Here is a 26,245-nt window from a genome sequence, read left to right on the forward strand (position 1 = left end):
TTCACGATTTCACGAAACAGTAATGAGTCCTTAGACGAACAAAAGTAAAGCACATAGCCCAACGGATTGTCCATTTGAAGTGCCAGTGAGTGAGTCATAAGGTTTTAGAGTGTAGACCATGAACCAGCAAGCGCAGCGAAGGAAGTACACCTAAAAGGTCTCTTTTTACCTGACCAATTGCAAATCTATGCGAGAGGCCTATAATTGTCAGTGGATGTGTGACTGCTGCAATTAGGACGATGGATGCAAAATAGAAAGAGAACATGATATTTAGGTTTATGCTATAATGAATTGTAACACTTAAAGAAAACTGAAACATAAATATCACAGCTCGAAAGAAATGTTTTACAACATTAACTGTAAGCAATACGCCTATTATAATAAATGATGGAAAACAGCACCAAAATTCCCCACGATGGTTTATTTCATTTATTTGTAGATTTCATAACTTTGTAAAGTCTTTAATAGACATTGTTAATAAAACCTTGACAGACCTTTTTTGTACATGTCATGTTTTTCTGTATTTGACATGAAATTAGTCTTTCTTAATTTCTTAATTTTGCTTATTAACTAGACGTCATAGTAGTTGTCAATATATTTGTATTTTAAAGTAGCGTTCAATACTAAAATAATGTATAGAAATAGTTATCAGCGCGGTATGCTGACTATATTCTTCGCTGTAGGTTCAAAACCTTTAGAAATATGGGAAACACACATACAGGATGGGTATGTAACAAGGTTTTTAGATCAAGATATAAAGTCAATGGTCTTAGAAATAGGAGGTACTAACGTAAGTACGACGTATATAAATTGTCCTAAAGGAAATAAAATTTTAGGCATAACTATGCCTTTTCTGGTAATGATTGTTAAGAATCTCAAAAAATACTTCTCATTTGAAGTAACCATATTAGACGATACTGGAACTAGAAGAAGATTTCGTGTGTCCAATTTCCAAAGTACTACACAAATACAGCCACTATGTACGGTTATGCCAATCGGTTTGGCAGATGAATGGAATCAGATTCAATTTAACTTAGCGGAATTTACTCGACGTGCTTACAATAAACAATTTGTTGAAGTACAAAAGTTGAAAATCAATGCAAATATTCGTTTAAGGCGAGTATATTTCACTGAAAGACTTATTCATACGGACGACTTACCACCTTCATACAAATTATTTTTTCCTGTTGCCAAAAAAGGAAAAGAAAATAAGTTACTTAAACAACCATCGAAAGAAGCAATCAAACCCGAGGATATACCTAAGGTTACAGTTTCCAATGCCAGTATTAAGGATCAAGTGGAAAGAACATCTGCTAAAACCTCCAAAACATCTGTGCACTCTTTAAAAACTACGCCTAGTATTAAATCTAAAGAAAGCATAAAAGAGACAATGGACTCGGTACCGGAGCAACCAATCGAAGAGTACATGTTTGGGTTCGTGGAGGCAATCACTGAAAATGTTTTTAATGTTTTGGAAATATAATGGCTTACGAATAGTTGATTTTTAAAAGATAGGGGAGTTAAAAGGTATGTAAGTGACAATGACTGGTTGCAAAAGATTTATTTAAATTTACCAAGTAAAAAACTTATGTTTTAAGTTGTTCTCTTATGTAGTTAAAAAAGTGGACGCAACCTTAATATTAGAATTAAAACTTAATTATATACCTTCAGTCTTACGTTTATAAATAATGCAGACATAATAAAAAGTCATTGTCAAAATGTTTGAAGGAACTGGCTAGTAATAAAAAAGTGAGAAAGACGTTGTCAACTGTTACTTCAACGCTTTTATGTGTGTCAAACGTAAGTCATAAATTTCATTTTGGATAATTCAATTATGTTTAAAAATACATATCAGAGTGGACTCTTAACAATATTTTACAGTTGTGGTTCCAATCCACTATCAATATGGGATATGCAAGTACAGAATGGCCACATTAAAAGACTTACTGATAGCGAGGTAAATTCAATTGTACTTGAAATAGTAAGTACCAATGTTGCAACAACATATATTACGTGTCCAAAACGAAATCAGGTGTTAGGGATAAAATTACCGTTTCTTGTTATGATTGTAAAAAATTTAAAAAGATACTTTTCATTTGAGATTACTATACTTGATGATAAAAACATGAGAAGAAGGTTTAGGATTTCAAATTTCCAATCTACAACAAAGATTAAACCCTTTTGTACTACCATGCCTATTGGTTTATCAAGTGGTTGGAACCAGATTCAATTTAATTTGGCTGATTTCACAAAAAGAGCATACGGTACGCAATTTATCGAAACTCTTCGTGTTCAAGTACATGCAAACGCACGGTTAAGAAGAATTTATTTTTGTGAACGTCTTTTCTCCGAAGAAGAATTGCCACAAGATTACAAATTATATTTACCTTTGGAACGAAAGCAAAAAAAGGCGGAAAAGACTACAGTAAAGCCTACTAGACCCACTAAAATTATAGGTGCTCCACCTTCCATATCTCCTGCTGAAGTAGTTTCAAGTACAAAAACTCCCCAAGAGGAGATATCACAAGATGTCAGTGTGCATGCAACACCAACTGTAGGCGAAGAAGTAACTGCTGAAAAATCATCTAAGAAGGAAGAGGATGTAAAAGATGAAATAAATATAAAAGAGGATACTGAAACAGAAACAGTTCCTGTAGAGGATACAACACTTATGGATCCTAGTGAGCAACCCACTGAACTGTTAGAACCTACTGAAAATATGGAATCTGTTGAAGAACCAACGGGCGATGAATTGGTTAAAACTGAGGAAGAGTGGTAACAATAAATCTTATTACATTTAGATTTTTATGAATTTGTTAAAGTTTATGTTTATTATTTTTATTGTTTTAGTGCTTAATATGTTTATGCTACTCTTGGTTTTTATTAATAAAAGTAATGTATGGTATTGAATATTTTTTTCAAAAGTACAGGTATTGAAAAGAACGGGAAAAACATTTTGAACGTTATTTCACAATTAATTAATTTGAAGGGAACATTTGAGAATTTTATTTGTTATATTTGTTAATAATATAATAAGCGTTTAATAGAAAAACGCCTTATTAATGATGCCCTTATTATTGTATTTATGATCTGCAACAACATTTCATGTAAAAATATCTGAAGTATACTTATATTTCTAAGATACATCGATATGTATAAGAAATAAATATAAAAATTATAAAAATATGAATTGAACTTAAATGGTACTCATTTCATAGTGATTGCTTTAGAAAGCAAACATATTTAAAACCTAAATATAGGTGACCAACCCGAAGGAGAATGCAAGTTCAAAAGTGTGAATGAAAAATGGACCAAATCACGCGCACCTGTGGCGAAATACCAATCTTGTCAAAATGTAACCTTCGTGTGCAATTAAATATTTATTAAATTCGGGCAACCACAACCATATCCGGATCGCATACAAGAAAAATTTTTTACTAAAATATTTGAAATGTAGCAAAAATCACATTTATTATAGTTCATATATTTAAATGAAGACAGTTCAAAAGGTTTTTATATGAACATGTTCCAAATCGCATTGATCGTCGGATTTTTAGAGAACTGAATAAAAGTATTAAAATTTACTAAGATGGGCTCGCTGCGGAGAAACCTCGGGTCTCTGTTTTTCATTCTAATACACTGAATAAGTTAAAGTGGATGTTTATAAATATGTAAACAAAAACCCTACAAGAGCATCTCCGGTCCCTCGGAATATCCGTTAGATACTAAAAGTACTCGTTTATGAAGAACGTCTTACGTAACTACAAAAAAACTACGATTAAAGATAACCATAGAGGTTCATTAGCGTAAGAAATTAAAATTGTTAAATCCTTACATAAAATTTCAATTCATCTCTTATTAATTTTTTGTAGAGTTCGTAGTGTAATACTTGGTATAAAAATGTTATGATTTTTCTGTATTTTCAAATATATAATATGAGAATAAACTAATGGATATTACAGCAAAAGGAATGACAGGAATTATTTTTGCAATTAAATGGGTGCACAAGGATGACCACATAGTCATACAAGAATAAGAACATTCTCGTGCGGAGGTCGCCTCAATTAGTTAGATTAATGACGACGTTTAATTAATAATCGCTTTATGGTGACGTGCACAACGCGACAAAATTTTCATAGTCGGGGGACATATTACACATCATCAGATAATATTCATTAAGAAATCGTTTCGACAATTAAGCTCGTCAAATTGACGTAATGTTGCATCAAATTCAGGTAATTGCCGAAAATAGCGTCATGGTCCATTAATAATTTCCAAATGAATAGTGTTGTAGTTCAAATAGGCTGAATCCAAGCAAATAATTAAAAATCAGTTATAATAAAATAACATTAATACGAAGATATCCATTACAATATCACAAAGCTTTTAGTCCGCCCATAAATAAACGCAGACTTTTTATTTTATTTCTGCAACCTATGATATTTACATTCTAGATTGCATTCGCCGGGTAAACATCTAAATTACATGACATCTTGTACTGACTACTACTGATGTACACTTTTGTTTTTCACTGAATATGTATACATCATGTTTTAATTGTATATGATGATTAAGGAAAAATTTCCTTAGCATATTACCTATATGAAAATTCCAGGCATTTTTTTTTGCTAAAATTACTTGGCATATTTTTTTGTGATCAGAAATCGCAAAATTTACATTACAAGAAGATGGCAAAACGTCATCGAACAATATGGCACATGCATATATACTATAGTTAAATGTGAATAAATATTGAGAAAACCTATTATACTAGTATGTGCAAATTTTTACGTATATATGTATGATAAGTATTGTGTATTGAGATTAATTTGCATCAATTTGTATGTAACTATCGCTTGACGACTGTTCGTTTTATCATTCTTTATTAACTAAGTCCATCCAGCAGTTACGAGGAAATATAGCAGTTGCGGATATTTTTACTGCCTACACAGAAATTAATTTTTAAATATTGACGGAGATAAATTACATCTGATCTACGTGACTGTGTTTTTTTAATTTTCAGGTAATGTAGTATGAATTAAATTATTTAACCCATTTACGTAAGAAAAACGTTTCTTTCTATAGGAATTAAAAAACATTTATATAAATACAAAACGCGTTCGCGGGTGGGCATTACTCCCGTATAGACTCAGCTGTACAAATTCCAGTGTTCACATTATTATAATGTATCTGAAACCGCGAACTGTTATCTCTTATAATATTTTCCTGACACAAACGCTAGCAATAAGTTAGCGCGGTGCGGCAAGCGATAAATCTCGCAGCATGGTACGGCCCAAGTTAGAGCGGGCGCTATGAAGCGAGCGTATGCATCTCATGATTTTTGTCATACTTGAAGTATTAACAGCCTGCCGTTTTATAATAAAAACTAGAATTACCTTTATTGTTAAAACTTTTCCCAACTGTGAAATATTTTAAAATTGTACATTATGTTTTATAAAATGACACAGCCCAGAGGATCGACTAGTAAAAGTACTGCTCTAATTCAGGATGGTTTTTTAAGTGTAAAAGTTTTAAGAAGGTGAAAGTATTTCTCATTTACTGTCAATTAATATACGGTACACACTATCGTAAATCAATAGTTTCAGAAATAATTAATAACGTAACGTTAATGTAGTCAAAAAATCGTTTTCAAAATTGGGTAGTAGACATATTGAAATTAATTATTATTTACTATCTGTTTCTGCAAAAAAAATTGCTATAAGTAGTTACTGGCCAGTAGCAACCTATTAACATCAGAAAAATTAATGTAACGTGTGATTACTTTATGCACGGTGATTGTAAATAGATGTAAAAGCTTCAGCGATTTTTTGGTTACAAATTCAATCAGAATATTTGTAACATTATAAAAATTGAAAAAAAAAATACAATATTTCGTGACTGCGGAACTGCTGCCAACCGATTATAACTCGGGCCAAGTTATTTTAGCGAACTAAAGTTAAGCGAGGATTTTGCGGGGGTTGCGCTGCTTGTGGTATTAAATCTTTAATTAACTCCAAGCATGGATAATATCGCTAAAATAAACTATTTCGTTGAATTTTTTTCATTTTTACAAAGTATTGTCCGTTATAAGTGGCACAGGACAATCCTCAGTTGTATTAAACATTTATATATTTTTAAATATTCAATCTCAGTCTACTAGCTATTGTCGGGTCGAAAATGAAAATCCTAAGATGTATTTTGAATAAGGATATTATAATTTTTTACTAAAGCAATGTTCTCTAGACAATTCTTAACTTTCTGGAATTAACATCTGTTTGATCAGTTTTTTACCAGATGATTTATAGTATTGTTTTAAAATTACCAAATTGTTTTTTTACTAACCATGGACAGCAATAAATGTACTAATAATGAACGACATTGCATAATGTTTAAACATAAGGAATAAAGTCATCATCGTTGAAAGTGACGGTTCTAATGGTAAGAAAAAAAAGTACATTATAAATTTGTAGCATAATCATCCCCATTATTTTAACCGTATAACATTAATTTCCGATAAGACAGGTAGCAAGCGGCTTGCATCCACCGTTTTCCGTCGACCTTAACAAGGTAATATGTTCAATTATTATTTAGTAATTTATATAGATATCCACATGAAGTGTGTAACAGCACTTATGACAATGAAAGTATATAATCATCATTAGCTTGATTTCTAATTGCGAAGTGATCGAATCGAAAGCCGTGTTCCAATCATCGACTTAACGAGTTTGACCTTGATTAGAGTTCAACTAGTTTATCTATAAACGTGCTTGACATAATTGTGACATTTTAAACTTTATAATTTACTACTATGGCATTATAATTTACTTAAAATATGTTCAAAGACGGACGTGTTACGCCTTCCAGATGTTTACAGTAAGGAGGAGAGATTACAATTTTACCCTTTCCTTATAAAAACGCTAAAAAAATATTTTTACAGCGTTTTTATTAATTACTTGCTTACTTTCTATGAATTTACTTCATTATAATTAACCTAGAAGATTCTATGTCCTCTTGATATCAGTCGACGAACGTCTACTGTTAGATTTGGGTCTTCCTATATAATACCCAAATAGGTTATGTGCCAATTCTCGTCACGTTTGGCATGCGGATTAGCGAGCGCAGTTTTTTTTTTTAATTTCAGGCGACTATCCAAGACACGTGATTTGGTTAGCAAGCCTTTTTGCGACTACTTCAGTTAATAAATTCCAGAACAAAAACGTTAAAATTAAAATAGGTTAATGTGCTTGTTTGTAGTAACTGGTCCGTATACGTCATTGATTCTTTGAGCAGTTTGTCCACCGCTGGTTCCACGATTAATTAAATAAGTCAAAAATGACGCGACGTTTTAATTTTTAGTAACAAGAATACCGACGTAAGAACAAGATGAACAAAAGATAACAAAACATTTTTTCCCCAGCCCCAGTGTTTCAAATGCTAATGAAAAATTACGAAACAAAATTATGTTAGCTTTAATTAAAAATAAGGGAGTCAGTACCTGTCTAGTACTTTGTAACCTGTACAATCTTAAGCCAATAATGAAATGAAAGTAAAATTATAAATATTAATTACAGATCTTCATATTTCTGACAAACTTGAGAGGCAAAATAAAGTTTAATGAGATTTTGCATTGACTCTTATAACTGGGATATTACATTCTAACGTATACAAATATTTTAGTTGAATAAAAAGAAGAAACATGAAAAATAAAAAAAACCATAGCCGTTGTCACAACTTAAATGTTTCATTTTTTAATTTATTTTACTACTCCTACTAATAATTACAAGTTTACGAAATACAAATTAACCGTAGCGATGCAATATCTCACTGAACGATAGAAAGCAGTACTTTGTTAAAAACGATGGTTTCGTCTTTTGAACGTTTATGTGTGTGAGTATGTACGTGTCAGTAGGTTTATTCCTCAATTTGTTCCATAAACGAGCGTAGATGTCAGAAAAAAAATGTCATCAGCAAGGGATTTATTCAGTGGATTCCTAAAAGAATGTAATACATAATTAAAAACAAAATTAACCTGACGTAATGTAACATAGTCATAGTGGAAACTTAAAACAATTTCGAAATCTTAACTCTTAGAAAGCAAAATTCATTGATGTATATGAGGTTTATGTAATAAAACATAAAGCCATAGAAAAAATGGACAGGGTAATTGTACTTTGAATTCCAAATAAAGGACTAGATATTTAACTACCAATTTCAGAACTACCAACTTCGTCGGCAAAGAACTACTGAATATAGGTTTTAGCGTGTATTAGTATTTGGATAAGAATTTGTTAACTGTATCAAAACACTTACCGAAATTAAGAGAGCCGTGTCGCTCTAGAGGATGGGATGCAGATTCAATTACCGTGTCTGAGTGTGGTACGGTCGCAAAAAATATCACTTTGTAGCGAAACTTTTTACGCGCCAGTGAAACTCGTGTTAAATTGTAAAAGTTGCGGTTGTGTGCTGTTTATGTATGTTGACTTAGTCAAATAGTTTTATCTGAATTACATTGAAGTAATTTTATTCGAGTAATCAATTAAACTTGTATTTCGAATACCTAGTGTGTATTTCAATAAAAAAAAACAATGTGTATTAACGAAGTGGAATAAATAAGAACACAAATGAAAAAGGATAATACTAATACTTTTACAGTGGGATAAAATTTTTAAAGAAAGAAACAATTGTATTATTCTTTAAAGTCTTGGGGTGGAAACTACGGCAAGCGCAGTGTAAGACGTGTACCCACGAGGTGGACAGAGGATTTAGTTAAGATCGTTTGATGAAACTAAATGAATGCTGCTTTCAACTGGTCCTATTGGAAATCTATGACGGAGCCCTACATCCAGCAGGGGACATGATGTGGCGGAAATGATGATGAAGCCCACTAAAACCGCTAAATGTATTGTAACAAAAACTATGGAAAAATGATAATGCAAAAAATAAGTACTGGAACAATCACTTAGATAAGAAATGTAACAAATTGTTTATGTGGTATAAAAAAGCAAACTACATTTTTACTCTTATTCTGCCCTAGTAAGCAATGAAGGGTGTAGATTGTAATTATATTAAGATAGTATTATTGTATAAAAAGGTTTTACGGCCGAGGTTAATTCAGTTTTAATTCGGCTTATTTGTTTCACCGAGAGGCCTAGAAAAATATAAACAGCGACCTTATCTTCACGGTACATAAAGCTGGTGATTTTTACGTGGCAATGTCTGGCGCTCATAATTTAAACGGTTTGGAGCGAACGCCGCTGCGGCGTGTTGATAACGTGTCCTATCGGTTATTTACTGACCACGAACAAAACATTTTTTTCCCGGCCCCATTTCACTTTAGTTAGAAAATGAGGCGATGAACTACTACATAACTGTAACAAAATCGTGGTTATATATTTTATTATCCTTCATCCATTGGACGATCAATGCTAGACATAGGTCGAAAGTTTGAAAGCGGCCTTCATTCAGTGTCTTCAAACGATCTTAACAACGTCCTGCGATGCTTCTCTTGCCGGTCCACTTTACATTATTTTTATAGCAAAAACAATGCTGTTTAATAACTGAGAATTTCACCAAAGAATACTAGCTTATTTCATAGTTTTAACTTCACGGCAAATAATGATAAAAAAATATTCTTGGCGAAACATTTTATAAACAATGACTTACATGCGTTGACGATAAGTTTTTTAGGTATCGTGAACATCTGTAATTAGTTGTTTGTAAAAAAACTGCTAATCGTTGTGGATAATATGTACCTCTTCACATAGAGGAAATTTACTTCCACGAATAAAAAGAATAGGAGGACAAAGGCTATCAAATCAGATATTACTTATTTTACAGTTAACACTTTTTTAATTTGGGCGGATTCCGTCACATTGTGTGCATAAATTATTCGTATATTTATTTTTGTTGCGACATATACATATGCACTACAAACTAGTAACAGAAATGTTTTTTCGCTAAGGTAACAACACATTTCTATACAACTTGCCTCTTTTCGCTATGAACATTTCCCTTTCGTGAAGAATAATAATGCTAAAACAAATTTAGCGCAGCCAAGCGGAGGATAACTCATAGCTTTCGTTCAATTAATTGTGCTAACACTCTCAGACAGACAAATGTTATTTTCTTCCACCCGCTCTGCACGATAAAACACTTGCCGTGTTTATCATCAAAGCCAAGATAAATGCCGTTCTTAATACAACAAATAGCTCCTATTAACTAAGTGAGGGCGTAAAAATAGTAGATGTAAAAACGAGATATGGTGACTTGCGTACTTACAAGACATTAAGAAATTGAACAATGATAAAAAAAGCATTAAGCGTTAAATAACTGTGTTGTTAGAGTGACCGAAAACTTAGAGCAATGAATATCTTTATATATGTGTTTAAAAAACTTATAATTTTTTTTACATAATCTACCTCTAGATAGCATACATTCATCGCTTTATAGTTTTTACCAATCATTCCGTATAAAGTTACTGTAACGATCATACGAGATTGTAATAGTAAAAAACAAACATATAGTGTAAATGTAATCAATGTCCAAAATGAATATATTCGAATCGAATCCGTTTAAATCAAATGCGGCACGCTTTTAAACGAGTAACTTTCAATTATACCTTTATTACGTATAAACTAAATCAAACGTTGCTAACCAGAACTCTCTCTCGGCAATTCGTTAATAAAAATAATAAAACTATTTGTTTTTATTCGCATAATTGTGCCTACATGGCATTTTTAAGCCCAAAGATTTTTTATATCTTTGAGACATAACGAAATATTTTTTTTCTAGTTGTATATTATAATCTGAGTTTCTCGCTTATAATATAAAAAAATATATTTATAAAAATAAAGATGTTTTATTTACTTATATTATTTTATTACATGAAATATGTTATGTTATAAAGAAGATAGGCAGAAATTTGCTCGAATTTTCTTGTAATTAACTCTATTGTCAGACATCTTTTTATTTTACAGGATTTTTCTTGGAAAGCTAACAAGTTTATATGAAAGTTAAAAATAGGATTATCTTAAGATTAAATTTTATTGTACACTTCACAAATCACGTATTACTTTGTAAACATATGATGTAATAAGGTAATAAGGTGTAATAGAAGTCGCTGATGAAGAACGTCCCTCGTAAAGACTCGTTAAACTAGTTGTAAATAATAATCCAAAATAAAGATTCATCACCAAAAGTTGACTGAAGGCTATTTTATCTAAACTTTGTTGATGAAATGAATTTTTAAGTTGCTGTTAATATATGAAAACAAATGATGTAAATAAATATGAAAAGATTGGTAAAGAGTTCTATTGTCAAGTTTAAAAATAATTTGTGTTATAATTATTTTTTAAACTGGCCAGGTCGAATAACTTTCAGTGTCACCAAAGTATTATCTAAAAACAAATTACTGAGTAGCGTGCTCGAACAAGAAAACGTGATAAAAATGTACTGTGACTTTGTAAGAAATATAATTTTACATAAAACTATGTTTATTTACGTGGGTGTAGTGTGGAATATTTTACATTAAAAAAGTACACATGAGGGCTCGTGCCATCCTATGAATATTCATAGGGCGCCGGAGATTGTATCTCGTAATAAACAGCCTGTATACCGTCCTAGTCCACCCACGTGTTAATGTACACATGGAAATTAAAACGCGTAAAATTATATTGAATTGTAAATATTAAAAAATGTACTTGTTTTATGAATAAGAGCCATAAATATGATTGACATTCACGAAACTCTTTACAAATTACAGCGTTGGATCCAAATGTGTTTTGTTACCTATTATATGTTGATAAACATGGAATAAAGACGAGGCAAACTAGTGCTTTTGCATCTTCGCTATTGCACAAAATTTAGTACCTTAAAGTATTTCATTGTGAAAATATCTCCCCGTTAAGTAATAATTATAATAATCATTACTTTTTTTTGTCTTAAAATCAGAATTGCTTTAAAAATATCTGCCAAACAAAACACTACATTAGTTGAATTAATAAGTTTGACGTAACATGCAGTGTTAGACAGTACTGAAGATAATTAATTATAAATAAAGGTTTAGATGCAGGAAATCCATACATTTATAAGCATCAGCAAAGTCCAGAAAAAAGGTTAATTTTTTTAAGATAAATTAAAAATTTAAAACTATTCTAAAACAAATTCTATAGTATATTTACTTGATGTTTTTTATGAAATTCTGTTTCTTTCATTAATGCGCACATTAAAATATTACAAGTGCTTCTATAGTAATTATAAATAATAAACAGAATTTTAATGCATGCATATGCATTGTTAATACAACCTGTTTGTGACGTAATATGAATCGTAACACACAATATGGTAGACCATCGTACCAGATAAGCCAGCTAGACTGTGAATCAAACACCCTTTCGATTTACCATTAAACTCCATATCAATAAAGTATTGGAATCCACTAGACCGTGATATACTCTTTTTATTTCAAAATGAACAGGATGTTTGTGATGTTGATGGCTGTGTACTCGAGGCCTTTAACGGGTTATTGTTTATAGTTAATAATAGCAAACGAGTGTACGAACAATATCTGGTTGCTGACAGATTAATTTCGCGAATGAATTGTTCTATTTGAACGCCGTCGACTCCGATCGGTCATAGGCAAGCGAGTGTAATGGCCTGTTGACGTTTAACCAAATTATAAGAGATGCGGGGAGAGAAAAATACAACAACATTTTTTAATTAATTTACACACACGAAATATAATTTATCTGGATTTTAATATGCACAAAACGGACTACATGTTTTTTTAACTTTCAAGTCTACTTCATGTTCAGATGATAAATGAGTCCGACCTGAAAAGAACAGGCGAAAGAAACTCAGCGGGACAATGTATTTTTTAAGTTATATAAAATCAAGTAACATATGATATAATACATCGTACAGCATACAGAAAATCTGATAAAAACAAATATAATATCTTTCATTTACGATTTGGAAATATTGACGGCATTTTGCAACAATAAGTGTTCAGGAATAATAACTGAAGTTATTATAAGGGTCATTGCGTGGGCGATAACATTAGTTGGGGGCCAGATTACGTAAAAACATGCATAAATCACAGACCCACCGACCCTGACTAATTACGGTTTAATTTACAGCAACAAAGAACTCGACCACTACAAGCTGGCCCGCAAACTCATGTGATATATGTTCCACATGTCACTTATTTGGCTTTGAGGTCTTAATTAATGTTCTATACAAATCAATTGTTACCAATAATCTATAATCAGCTTTCTTTTTTATTATTTTGCACTTATTTTTCATTCATTTCATTTTTTTTAAAAAAATCGACATCTTATAAAGGCTAAATTGTCTCTAATGAATTTTCTACAATCTCTAAAGTATTTCTACAATATTTATATATTAACTTTAAATACTAAATTGAGGTTTGTTTATTATTCCGCAAACAACTAGAGGTTGCCTTTTTATGTTATTGTTAAATTCACATTACAGCAAAATCTAAATTATCAACTGTGTTAGTACATAAACCTTAAAAATTATGATGTCGAGATGTGTCACGATAACATGTATTTTAGAGATACGACAATTTTCGTCCCCCTAAAATTGACTTATACAGCATTCTCAGGATTAACGATACAATTTAAAATTCACTTGTGGATAATTGAAAAAGTTTTCCTTTTATACCTACATCGTTATCAGAAAAGGCGAATTATTAAACCAATTAAAAGTTAGCAACATTAACTGAATCGAAGCAAAAAATTAATTTCGCGAGAAGTTTTCTCTCTTGATACGCTGATTTTAGATGGGTTGTACCTTTGTGGCTTCTGTTAGAATTCGTTGAAAAAAAAAACTCATATCAAAGAATTTCATGAAGCCTTAATGAGAATCGATCCATGCCAAATAGGCATACTCAATATCACTAGTTGCCTTTTCATAATTTCTTTGTTCGTTATGTTTGTTAACACATAGATCAGCTCGTGCACACAGCTAGAATTACATGTATTAGTGCAGACATGAGGCCTAAAGTTTATTAAAAATTCATTACGAAGATCCGTCTCGGCGTTTGAATATAAAACTTATTGCGTGCGCGAGTGAGTGAGAAATCGCTAAGTAGTAACATCCAACTCATTTTCCGTCGACATTGAATATTCTGCCATGTTTGAAGGAAAAACAAAGTGTTAAATTGCGTGGGGAGTCGCCTTTGAGAGTTGGATAAGGTTGAAGTAGTTTGTTCTTTATGTAACAGCACTACAGTGCGTTTTTGTGTGAATCGCATGCTTGTCGGAAAGCTGAGGGATGGGTGGGAAGGCGTGAAACGGCTTCCTAGTGTAGGAGACACGTAGAGAATATGGGTCAAGTAGTAGCAAAAAGTGTAAGTACTTAGAGTTTTGTCTCATAAAAATGCCATCCGCTGCCGGACGATCGACAAACTTTTAACGACATTTTTTAAATATTTTAACAACATATTGAATAGTGTAATATTAATTTACATTGCCGTCGATACTACATTACAATTGACGTGAAAAAAGTAATTTTAAAACGTTTTATTTTAGTTGTTTTTCTAGCCATATTTAAAATAAGCGCCGGTCAGTTTTCTTTTACTCAGTTTGTGTAAATTCTTATAAAGTTGCTAACTTGACCTGATGCTTTTCTTTATGCGATTCGTGTCTACACGACTCTTATTCTCTTATAAATAAAACTAGAAAATATTTTACTAACACAATATACTGTTTAATAAATTTTACCACGACGACGTGCTTTGGTCGTCATTGAAATTGATGTGCGCAATTTAGTTCGTTTGTTTGCACAAACATAAAGTTTTTAAAGTTTTATATTTCCATTTTATGAATTTCACATCATCGTTTCAGCTTGTTGATGATTACCGCATGACATGAGCATCTTCCATACACTTTCAATAGGGTCGATTTACAGTGGCCTGGATCCAGTGTCTTTCGACGGTTTTAACAAAGTCGTCTGTCCACCTTATGCATGGATCCACCATGACTTTCTCTACGCTCGCCGGTCCGTGGTCTCCACTTCTTGATGAGGCCACAGCGACCATCTGTTCTTTGCGTTATGTGGGCAGCAAACTGCCACCAACTTACTAATTTGTTGAGCTATATCAATTACTTTTGCTCGTCTACAGATCTCTTGTTCCTGGTTTCTTCGCATAGATAGATCCCGACTATAGCCCTTCCCATGGGTCGTTGAGCAACTGTGAGCTTGCACATAAGGTGCGAAGTGAGTGACCACGTTCAAGACAATTACTTACTTACTTACTTACTCCGCTGGCTCAGTGACCCAAAGTGGATCTTGGCCTCCGAAGCGAGAGACTTCCACTTTCCTCTACCTTGCGCCATCGTCTGCCATTCGTTGACATTCAATTCGCCCTCAACGCGATCTTGGTCTTCGACCCCTCGGTTTTTCCAGGTACGCTACCTTCACGCTCCGATCCGATCCTATTCGCTCCAAGTGACCAAGCCAGCGGATTCGATGAGCTTTATATTCGCCAATTGGTAGAATAAATTGATACCTTCGTCTTTAGGCACTGAGAGATATTGGACAACTAGGTGTTTCTTAGGATCTGTTTTTAAATATATAATGGGAAACGTATAAATTATGTGGTAATTACTTCGTCTATCGAGTCATAATTATAGAAAAAAAATTCTCTCTCCCTTGTGGTTGTGACGTATTGAGCAGTTATTTTACTAGAAGGAAAGTCGCCTTACTCATGACAATTTTGTGCTAGCGTAGCATTCGTACTTTCGTATTTATTCGTATGTTAGAGATAACCAGCGGCTTTGCTTTTATCAAATTTTTACCACAGATGATGTCACAGGAAATATTTTCAACAATCTAATACGAAGAAAATTAAATTTGCACACATTGACTATTGATTAACATCTCAAGTAGTAATGGTTTAATAATAAACATAACATAACAGATAGTTTTATTGCAGTACATAGAATGACGGCTGTTGGACCCGACAGGTCTAGATTGGTGATCAAGAGACTATAGACACGACATGTTTGGGTCCCTCAGTAGAAGTCCGACTACATCGACAAGGTCGCGAAAATTGCTAAATGCGGGTATATCATGGCGCCCAATGTTGGCCTATGTCTCGTAGTGGGCGTCTATCGGCTAATATGATAAGCAATAATTTTAAATCAGATTAATCATGTCCTGATTTCTTTAAGTAATTAAAATATTAAATACACGACTCGACTACAATGTAAAGGAAAAATGTAATGAAAATAATAAAAAATATTATCGTTATTTATGTAATAACAATAATAAAACACATAAAAAATACTCATGTCTAAAGAACATGCAAGTTGCATTTGCTTTCTGTTGCCTTTTGAGTCTCGCGCCGCGCGAACGTCGCTCCACTGTAATGCCACTATATCCCTCGAGATTACACACTCATCGCCGACTATTGTCATAATAATTTCATATTTCTTAGAAACGGAGACGCAGTCTGCAGCTTAATGAGAATAAAGAACAATTTCATTATTTTCCCCGCTGTGATGTTGTGGAACAATGCGAGTGTGGCGACTACGCGCTAAGGAAACAATAATATAAGCTTTTTTTTCTCAACGCTGCCCATGTACACCGGAATGTTTCTTATTTTTTTTTTAATTTTCATATACATTGTCACTATTTACCGTCGTTTCTGTATTCACGTACATAAATTGTTTACTCCCTTAAAAATCATATGCTTTAGTATACACAATAAAGTTTCAGCATGTATTTAAATTTGCACCAACTGCGATTATACGTAATATTCATGCCTCATCACAAGGAGATCCGTAGGAAAGTCTATGTCACCAACGTATCTCAAAGAATTGCATGTCTCAAGTGGCTGTAGGTGAGGCAAATCGATTGTGTAACCGACGGGGGTTGGGGCTAAAAGGTTCTCGAGTGGCCACGACGAGCTAGCAGACCTGGTCAGGTCCCACGCATGGTGGGTAGACGACTTAGTTGAGTGGGAAGTCAATGCATGCGTAGCAAAAGACAGCCGATCTTTGGAGGGAGCATCTGGCTCTATCGTCTGATATGATGATAATTATCATCACCATCATAATTTCAGCCGCAAAATTTCCTCTGCTTAATATAGGCCTTCCCCAGAGAATTCTAATAGAATTTGCTGTAATATATTCAAGCATAGTACCCTTTTTATTACACTTTTAGATTATTGCAACCCCATTATTCTGGCGCCAGTAGCTGGTCACCAACAAGCGACTAAAAGTTATATATGTTATATTAGTCTTTCACGATAACAATATTCGTGTTCTATATGTATAACAATGCACATTGTATATCTGTCGTATGTATATGTAATGCACATGTATTGTAAAGTACTTACTTCCATTTTATATTTTCTCACAAAATTATCTGTTTTGTAGTAGATTTAGATGTATGCTGTGATCCTACCGGCACAATCACAAAGTTTATCTTATAGCACTGCATTTACTACGAAATATCTAAAGACTTAAAAGACTCTTTCGGTCTATGTTCTTATATAATAGATTCATTAATGGGTTTAAGCGGTGGTTTTTCAACATTTTATGTATATATTAAGCTAACATCTACGGCATTGACTTTTTTGTACTTTAATTACTGTGAAAAAAATTCTAGGTTATTTCACAAAAACTCGTATTTGATTCGATACAAACTTTAAAGAGAATTCGAACGTTATGGAAGCGTTCTGGAAGCTGACTTCATATGTAATGTTAATCAAATTTTGTGGAACCTTGCAGGTTTAGAGACAAATATCGTAATATTTGACTACACACATTGCAAAAAATAACAAAATAATAGCAGAACAAACAACGGTTTCATTATTAAAATCTTCAATTACGAGTATCGTAATAACGAGTGTAGAACAAATTATAATTACGACGTGCCTATGGCGTCGATCGGGTTGCCCGAACACGTTCCCGGTTCACTTCATTAAATTTAGCCTAAAAGTTTATCGTGCTGATTTGATATTCAATTTGCCGCTCACAGGGACCGCTATAAATTTTTTACGGCCGTATAAAAAAAGCTTCTCTTGGCAGTTTCAGATTTTTTTTCAATCGCGTGGTTACGAATCGCCCGAAGACATGGAACCGACCTGTTCCGAATGGAACTTATCCAGGATAGTTTTTTTTTGTGTATGTAATAAAAAATACATTATAACAAGGTATACTTCAATAGATTTCCTTAATTTTCCCAAAGTTAGTAAGGGACATTAACATTTAAAATTATACGGAATAAACATTTTTCTTTTGATTCATAGAATTAAAAGTAAAAACGCTACGAGTAGAGTAAAATGTCCACTCACAAGGTGAATAAACGTACTTGTTAACGCTGTTAGAAAACACTGGATGCAGACAACTTCTAAACTATTCTATTGGAAATATATGGGGAAGGTCAAGCAGGATGACCTACGGCTTATACACGAAATTAATAAAGTCATCTGTCTGTCCTCTAGGCGATGTTCTAACTAGCACTTGTCGATCCGTGATCCCCACTCCAGAACCTAAAGGTCTCTGCGGTCATCTATTCTGCGTGCTGTCTCCTGCCCCTGGCACCTTGATAGTTCGCTTGACTATGGTTTGTCTATTGTATTACTTTCATTCGTCCACAGATCTCTTTATTCAACCTCGCAAAAGAAATTCCGAGCGTAGCCGTAGCGTCCATGGTTCCTGGAACAACTGTGAGCTTGCCTACTAGAGAAGACTACCAATCTACATTGCTTACAGAAAATTAATGTTTTGCGTAAACAGTTTTAGTTGATAAAATATATTATTGGAATGGGTACTGAATAACTGTGGCTTATCAAGACGTAATAGGTTTTCATATAAAGCTTAATGAAGTCAAGGATAGACTACATAGAAAATGTTTATTCATTCGCTGTTATTTATTATGAATTTAGTCGATATGGTAAATAGTACTTGAATATTATTGTATTGTAATGATTGGATTTGAATAAATTCGTCTTTATTGCCTCATGTAACGTAAGCAGAGACAATTTAGCCGTCCTCATTTCTACGGGCAAGCGTCGCTAGACGTAAAAAAAGGTTCATTATCGCTTTCCGGACTTACGCTTCTCCCCCGAGAATTGCAAAACAATACAATTTTTTTTATTTCTTAGCTTACTTGAAACCACATTCCCCTTTAGTCGCTATTTAGACTGTGGAAGAAAAAAAATACCATTGAATATAATGCGGCCCGAGAATTTTCACCCTCGGCTCTACTACTTCCATTATTATTTCTCGGTTTTATTATCAACATCTTAATATTATATCATTAATTTAATTCTTTTATTTTAATATTAACCAATTTGAGGAAATTAATAAAATCAATTATAATCGTTAATACGAGTATTTACAATCGTAATGGATTTATAATCATTTTTTTAAGCTTCTATGTAAGATTTTTATCCTTTTGTCCACACTGTCTAAATCTTGCTAAAACCAAAAACTTGTAATGACACCGTGTGTGTATGTGTGTGTCGTCTATTATTATGTAGCTTTTAAAGTTTTTTCTAATAAGTAAAGTAAAAAAATATTTTGTGCGACCCGTGACTTATAATAAAAATAAAAATGAAATAGACAAAGCGGTGGCAACAGCTGAGCAGCTAAATCCTTATACTACGTACTGGGCGAAATTCTAAAGTAATAGTAGTTCAAATACAACGTAATAAGACGATACACAACAATATTAAGGACGTCGGAAGACTTTAAATGCAGGCCGCTTTCAACAGGTACTATAAGAAATGTGGGAGACGGTATAGCAATGAAAGTTACTTTTAGGGAGTGTGGTAAATTTTGAGGTGTCTAATTCTGCCGTAAAAAAGGAATGTATTATCATAACTACATTCTAATTAAAATGGAGGCTCTTCTATTGTAATTTTTTTCCACTTTATTCTTAGCGATGGTTACTATGTTGAACGGTTGAATTGATGAGACGATTCTTAGAAAAAGCGCTTTTTTCGAGTTTTTTTTGAATATTGTGAAAATGGTTTTTGCTGGCCGCATAGACTACTAAACGTTTTCTAAATTAGGTATACGCTGCCTTTCCAGTTGCTATAAAAACGTGCTTGTTGTTGAAAATTCATTGTCAAAAAAATGCCGGTAACCGTAGGGGACGGAAGTACCGGCGCGGAAGTTGGGGGACGAAACTCAACGCGCGAATTAATTGCGCGAAAACTTCTCCACGAAGCCCTTCTCGTCAAATTTCGAATGATTTTTACCAAAGCATCTGTTTACTCGATCCAGAAGAGTTTTTGATAAATTTTATGTATGTAGACGGATCAGGTACTGGTTGTTTAACTTTTATAGGTAAATAAAGAAGGATTTCATATTACTTTTTTTTTTCAAAAAAAGTAAAATATTTTTATTCCCATAAGACTCATTACTTTTGCTTTAACTTAATTTTAGCCGTAAGACGTTTACTGCTTTTGGAAGCGGACTGTATCCAGCGTCTTTCAGTGACGTGAACAACGTTGCGTTAGCTAGTCACCACTTTCGTTATCACCACTCCAGTTTCACCTTCAGGACCCAGCAACATCTGTTCTGCATTTAGTGACCTGCCCACTGCTATTACAACTTACTAATTAGCTGGGCAGTACTTTTTGTTAATTTAGTTGGTCTATGAATCTCCTAAAACAGTCAACAACACGCTGCCCGTTAAACATGTTAATACGGTCCAACAAGCATTTCCAAAATTGATTTCATTTCATCGACTTTCTCCTATCAGTATATTGTTAGATAATTAATTAGTTCCCCAAGACTTTTAAAAGGAAGTGATAGACATTTAGAAAAACACTAATTTAAAAATGTACTGTTCTAGTAAAGATCGTATTTTTTTATAAATCTTATGTGAGTTTGCCCTGAGAATTTTTTTTATAAAAATGACGTCTCTATTGGGAATACAAACGCTTTCAGAAAATTATTATCCACCTTGAAATTAAACAAAAATTACCACCGATCGACACTGAGAGACGTGTAGCTACCTCATCAATTTCGACTAATATTGGTAAGCTTGTATTGAGAAAACAGTGCCAAATTTCAAATAATTTCGTTTTAAATGTTTTTGTTAAAATTTTGTTTATTATTAATGAACTTTACTTCACGTTGCGGCCCGCTACAAAATTTTAAAATTAAAGTTGACCCGTTGATTAAAAATGTTGTTTACCCCTGTCCTAGGGTATTCAGCGTGTTTATCTTAAATCAAACATACAGCAATAATTTTCTTAGCTGTGAAGCGCTTCAAATAATTTTCATATAATTTTGGCTTAAAAATATTTTTGTTTATACTTATGGTATGAAAATCACCCGCAGAGTTGAATATGCCTGTGGGCCGAACTTTTCACTTTTTACTATAAATAAGAGTTACAACTTCTGATAAAAGATAGCACAAGAAAATAGCTTTCGAAGAAACAAACTTTGTGCAAGCAGAAGAGAAATCAAAAAAAAAACTTAAAATAAAATAACTAAAAAAGGTTTTTGATTTTGATCAAATGTAATGTGATGTAATCGGATATACTCCCTGACACTGTTTTAATATAATTAAAAAGGAAGAGGTAAAGGGTTAAAGTTTTCTTAAAACGAAAATTTTACAAAATCAATGGCATAAGTGTCGGTTATTTAATTAAAATTTTATACCATTAAAGTGTGGAAAAAACGAATAGCTCAGGTTAGCGACAAGCGTTGAAATTCACCGCACACTGTAGACACTCGTAATTAATTAAAAAAATTTGACGTGTTGCATGTAGCCAATATATAATTACGTCTATTAATTTTCCCGTGTCAAGGATTCCTGTGAAATAAACTGCTATTTAGCAGTCACAGGCCTAAACGCTAATTATTTAACCCATCCCAATCCCTGTATATAAATGTATACCTCAAAACATATATACAATTTTTTGGTTTAGTTAACCGAATGTTTTACAATTGCATTTGCTCTTAACTCTGTTAATAACTGCATGTTACAGGTAAAATCAATTAGCCTCGTGAGATTAGCCCAGACGTCACTTGCCGTTAAATTTTGGGAGCCGTCAATTGGCACCATTTCAAATTTCAATAAAGCTTGCAATTTGTCCATACGGTTCAACTCGTATAGAATATTGATAGGAGAATCAATCGATTGGCTACGTAGGAATGTTATATGCATATTGGTGGGTTGCATTTGGCACAGCTGTACGTATCCCGGACCACCATAAAAGAGCCACCAAATTGCCTCTGAATATAAATTACCCGAGCGTTACTGAAAATTTTGTGATAAATTTTAAAATGCGCCTGAATTCACAAAGTCATAAATGTTAGATATGTTTTCAGTCGATCTATCTATATGTAGGCAACATATGCATCTGGTCCACTAAATCGTTATGTACGAATAGATATCTTACTGTACGTTATTATGTTGTTGAAATATGTGTGCTCGCGATATACGTAACACAATAACAAAATATTCATTTAATATACTGAGAAAACCAACGGCCATACATAATTAAAGTTTTAGACGGGTTTGATGATTAAACAGATAATGATGGTGAATGTAATTAAATAATTGGCTATAATACCGAATACTTTTTTCTATATTTAATCAATTCCATTTTAAACGGATCGCTATATAAAAATATAAAAGAACTAGGATTCAGAATAACTTAGTTAAGTGAATTTTCATTTCTCTTTCAACCTTCATACATAAATATCTACTTGTGTTAGAAACATCCTCTGAAACAGTTATCACGAAAATTCCAATTAATTTCGAGATCGCGCTTAATGAATTTATTTCACGTTTAAGTAAATGTGATTAATAATAGAGAAAACTCGGCCATACTAATCGAGCCGTCTAGACGGTAGGGTTCAGTGGCATACTGCCTACAGAGGTGTGGGCTAAAGTCAATGTAGGTTTTTAGTTAATATTTAGTTAAGTAAGAAGTGACAAGTATTACAAATAATTTATCGGTATCCACTATCGCATACTTAGCTAATATATCGATATTGAATCTTTCCGCAGAAGACGAAATTATTATGAAAATTTTCTATTTTTGTTTTCTGTTGCTCTTATTTTTACTACTTACTGTTACCGTATTAATCTTTTTATAAATAGCAAGCGATATTATCTTATGATTTAAAAAAAATCACTTCAAAGGTAAAGTAAATGAAAGTACCTAGGGGGAAGAACCTGATAAAATCATATTTAGGTATCTACTCGGCGAAAGAAACATCCCTACCGAATTTCAAGTCTCGGAGGCTTCTGGCTTTATCTAAAAAATATCTCTAGAATATCTACATCTTCAAATTACACACATAATTAATATATTGTACATGAAAACATGTAAGATATCTCTAGTTCGATTTTTAAATACGATATGTAGTTATCGCTAGATCGTTTTTGTGTTTATTTTCTATGTTATCTATAAAAAAAAAAATTTAAATTGTAACTATTTTATTAGCTATAGGACTGCTATAAGTGAAAGCTTATTATTAGGTTTTAGTCAACTTGTTTAGAGTTAAGCAGGTTTTCATAGCTTTAAATTTTCCACGTTTAACTAAAAAATATATAATTTCGTAGTTTGTTGATTGCTAGAAGAAGATCACAACAGGTACAATGTAAATAAATTTCAACTAAAACTTTTTTTGATATACCATTAAAAATATACAAAAAGTGAAGTTGTAATAGGAGGTCTAAGCTAAGTTAAAACCTCCGTTATCCAGCCGCGAGCCAAGTTTGGCAAGTAAACGAGTTAACTTAAACGATTTCCTTGTGGCGGAAAGAAGAAAAAATTAACAGAAGTAATGGCATTTGCGCGAGAACTCCGGTTTCTGTACTAAAAAGTGAATGGAGCGCTGTTTTATCACTTTTGCATTATTGCTTGATCTTATTAATAATAAATTGTTACTGTACCATTTAAAAGAAACGCAGGAATGTATCCTATTTAATGTGTTATTGTTTAATACTATATTATTATGTTATTGTTTAATAAACAAACCACGATTTAAATTTTAGAATAATAATGACAAAAATACACGAAACATATGCTTTATAGGGTTATTGGTAACAAGTGTAAACTTTTTAAGGACTTTAAACGATTTCTCTTGCTTTAACTTTTAATTCCAATCGACCTGCATAAAGTGATAACTCTGAAATATGTTACATTAACATATTTTGCTATATTGAATTGTAATATGTAGTAATACCAATTTTCAAAACGCTTTTTCTGTAGACTTAAACATTACATTATTTATTATTTTTGTAATCTTAAATCTGTGTACCATACATTAATTGGCGGCGTATGTACTATAATACATTCACCCTTTAAGGCTTCTACACCCATAATCATCTATGTTCCATATATCGTTTAAATACATATTTTACCATTTAAAGTAATAAATAATCTTTAATTATGCGTACGACGAGCTTTTGTAAATATAAAACAAGTTTTTAAATGCATCCAGAAAGCTAACTTGAAAAGTTATATTTGTTATGTTATATTTCACATTAAACTAAAAACTAACGTTCGAATATATAAACTTGATTCACCTGTTCGCAATTGAAAAGAACCGCTGGTAAACTTCAACGAAACTAGGTTATCATTACACAGATCAAAGTGGATATTGCAATATTCGTAATAGCAGATCGTCTTTGTATATTTGGTTGATCGAAGGGACCATTACGAAAATCTTTCTTGTATAACCTTATAACTCGATTGAAACAAACAAAATAGCTATTTGTATTTTTACTATATTGGAGCACTCTTTTGGTTGAATAATAAATATAATATAAATTATTCAACTGTACTATCGAAAAATAAAGAGTATTTAAAAATGTTCGAAACATGGAAGTGATAAATTAAACAGCAGTAATTTAAATAAAAATGCTTTATTGAATCCTTTCTCTATATTTTGTATTTAACAAAGAGCCAGGCATCTTGTCTCTATATTCAAGAAGTTTGTAAAGAAGAAAATATACCTTTGATGCTACGCCCAAATTTAAAAAAAAATGATTTACTACATTTAGTATCATATGTCATTTTTAGACTAACAGCAATCGAGTAGCAGGAAGGCAGCTGTGTACCTGGATTCAATCTATTGCCAGTCTGACTCAGATATTGTAGCACAAATTTTTCCTAGTTTTAACCGAGCCCGTCACAATCTAGTTTGACTTTATTGTAAAATCATTATCTTATTTAACAGGTTTTTTTTACATTTTCGTTTTAGTGTTTTATTTTCTAAATTCAACTATGAGAAACACTTGTTTGTATCAAACAAGAATGACAGTTTATTCAATTTTAATTAAACAGAAGATCCTGATCATTTTCATATCAGACGTTCGATATCCAATAGAAGGCATAGGCCTGCCCCAAAGATCGACACTATGACCGATCTTGTGCTGCACGCATCGAGCAACTTCTCGCAACTTTAGTTATGCCATTACATTACTCCTCTGTTATCCAAAATGTTACTTAAATGTTGTACAGTGAGCTTTTTGTTTGACAAAGAAAAATTTCATAGAATACGAATGTTAGAACATAATATCCTTATTTTTAAAGATACTTTATTTATTAATAATTTAAAAAAAAATAATATCATGTTCTAAGACATCTTTCTTGTAGTCAGTGAACTTCCATTTATTTGCAAATAGATATTTAACTTCTTTGAACATTGTCCACTGTCAGCTATAATAGTAGTGTCGTTATTTGAATCTTGACATCCGAGTGTTTCCGGTAACTACTACTGGGTCCACATACTAATGTGTCTCACAAGTATCTACTTTAAATTTTATCTGTAAATTATAAAAAAAAAACTCGTAAATGTAACATATTAATAAAAAATATCGTAATAATAAGTATTTAAAATAATAAGTATTAATAAAATTTTGCAATAACGAATCCTGAGCTGGACACAAGGCCGCTGGCACCTTAAGGTCCTGAAGCGGAGTCCACGGATCTATTAACACATAGTATTTTGGCGGGATTGATACTTTATAGTCATTGTCTACTAATCAACCTAATTTAGCCTTACCCGTTTGAAAATATTCTTGAAAATTTCATTTGCGCAATAAGCTTCTCAAACTATTGATATTAATAGTTTCGAGGAAGATGCCTAGTAGCTGAAAACATGCTGTGTACCATCTGTTAACGTACCTGAAACAATATATGCAATTCATAAAATAACATATAATCAAAAGATTTAAATAGTACTCAAAATTAACCTTTTAATAAATAATTTCAATGACTGCATGACCTTTG

General features: G+C 32.4%; 2 protein-coding genes and 1 pseudogene across 3 annotated transcripts in view; 2 read left to right on the top strand and 1 right to left on the bottom strand.

Moving 5' to 3' along the window:
• The window catches only part of Sema1a (semaphorin 1a), a 389,847-nt gene that overhangs the window by 167,312 nt on the left and 196,290 nt on the right, over nt 1-26,245 (bottom strand). The window lies entirely within an intron of this gene.
• Nucleotides 632-1,483, top strand: LOC137921605 (cilia- and flagella-associated protein 20 pseudogene; annotated as a pseudogene).
• LOC137921575 (cilia- and flagella-associated protein 20-like) lies at nt 1,835-4,774 on the top strand. Its single transcript, XM_068764376.1, has 2 exons — nt 1,835-2,395; nt 4,763-4,774. The coding sequence occupies exons 1-2, from the start codon at nt 1,835-1,837 to the stop codon at nt 4,772-4,774; spliced, it is 573 nt and encodes a 190-aa protein (XP_068620477.1).

This window comes from Battus philenor, unplaced genomic scaffold (assembly GCF_028537555.1).
Source record: "Battus philenor isolate CCGP_79_NKW_IND1 unplaced genomic scaffold, ilBatPhil1.0.hap1 SCAF_19, whole genome shotgun sequence".
Taxonomy (NCBI): domain Eukaryota; kingdom Metazoa; phylum Arthropoda; class Insecta; order Lepidoptera; family Papilionidae; genus Battus; species Battus philenor.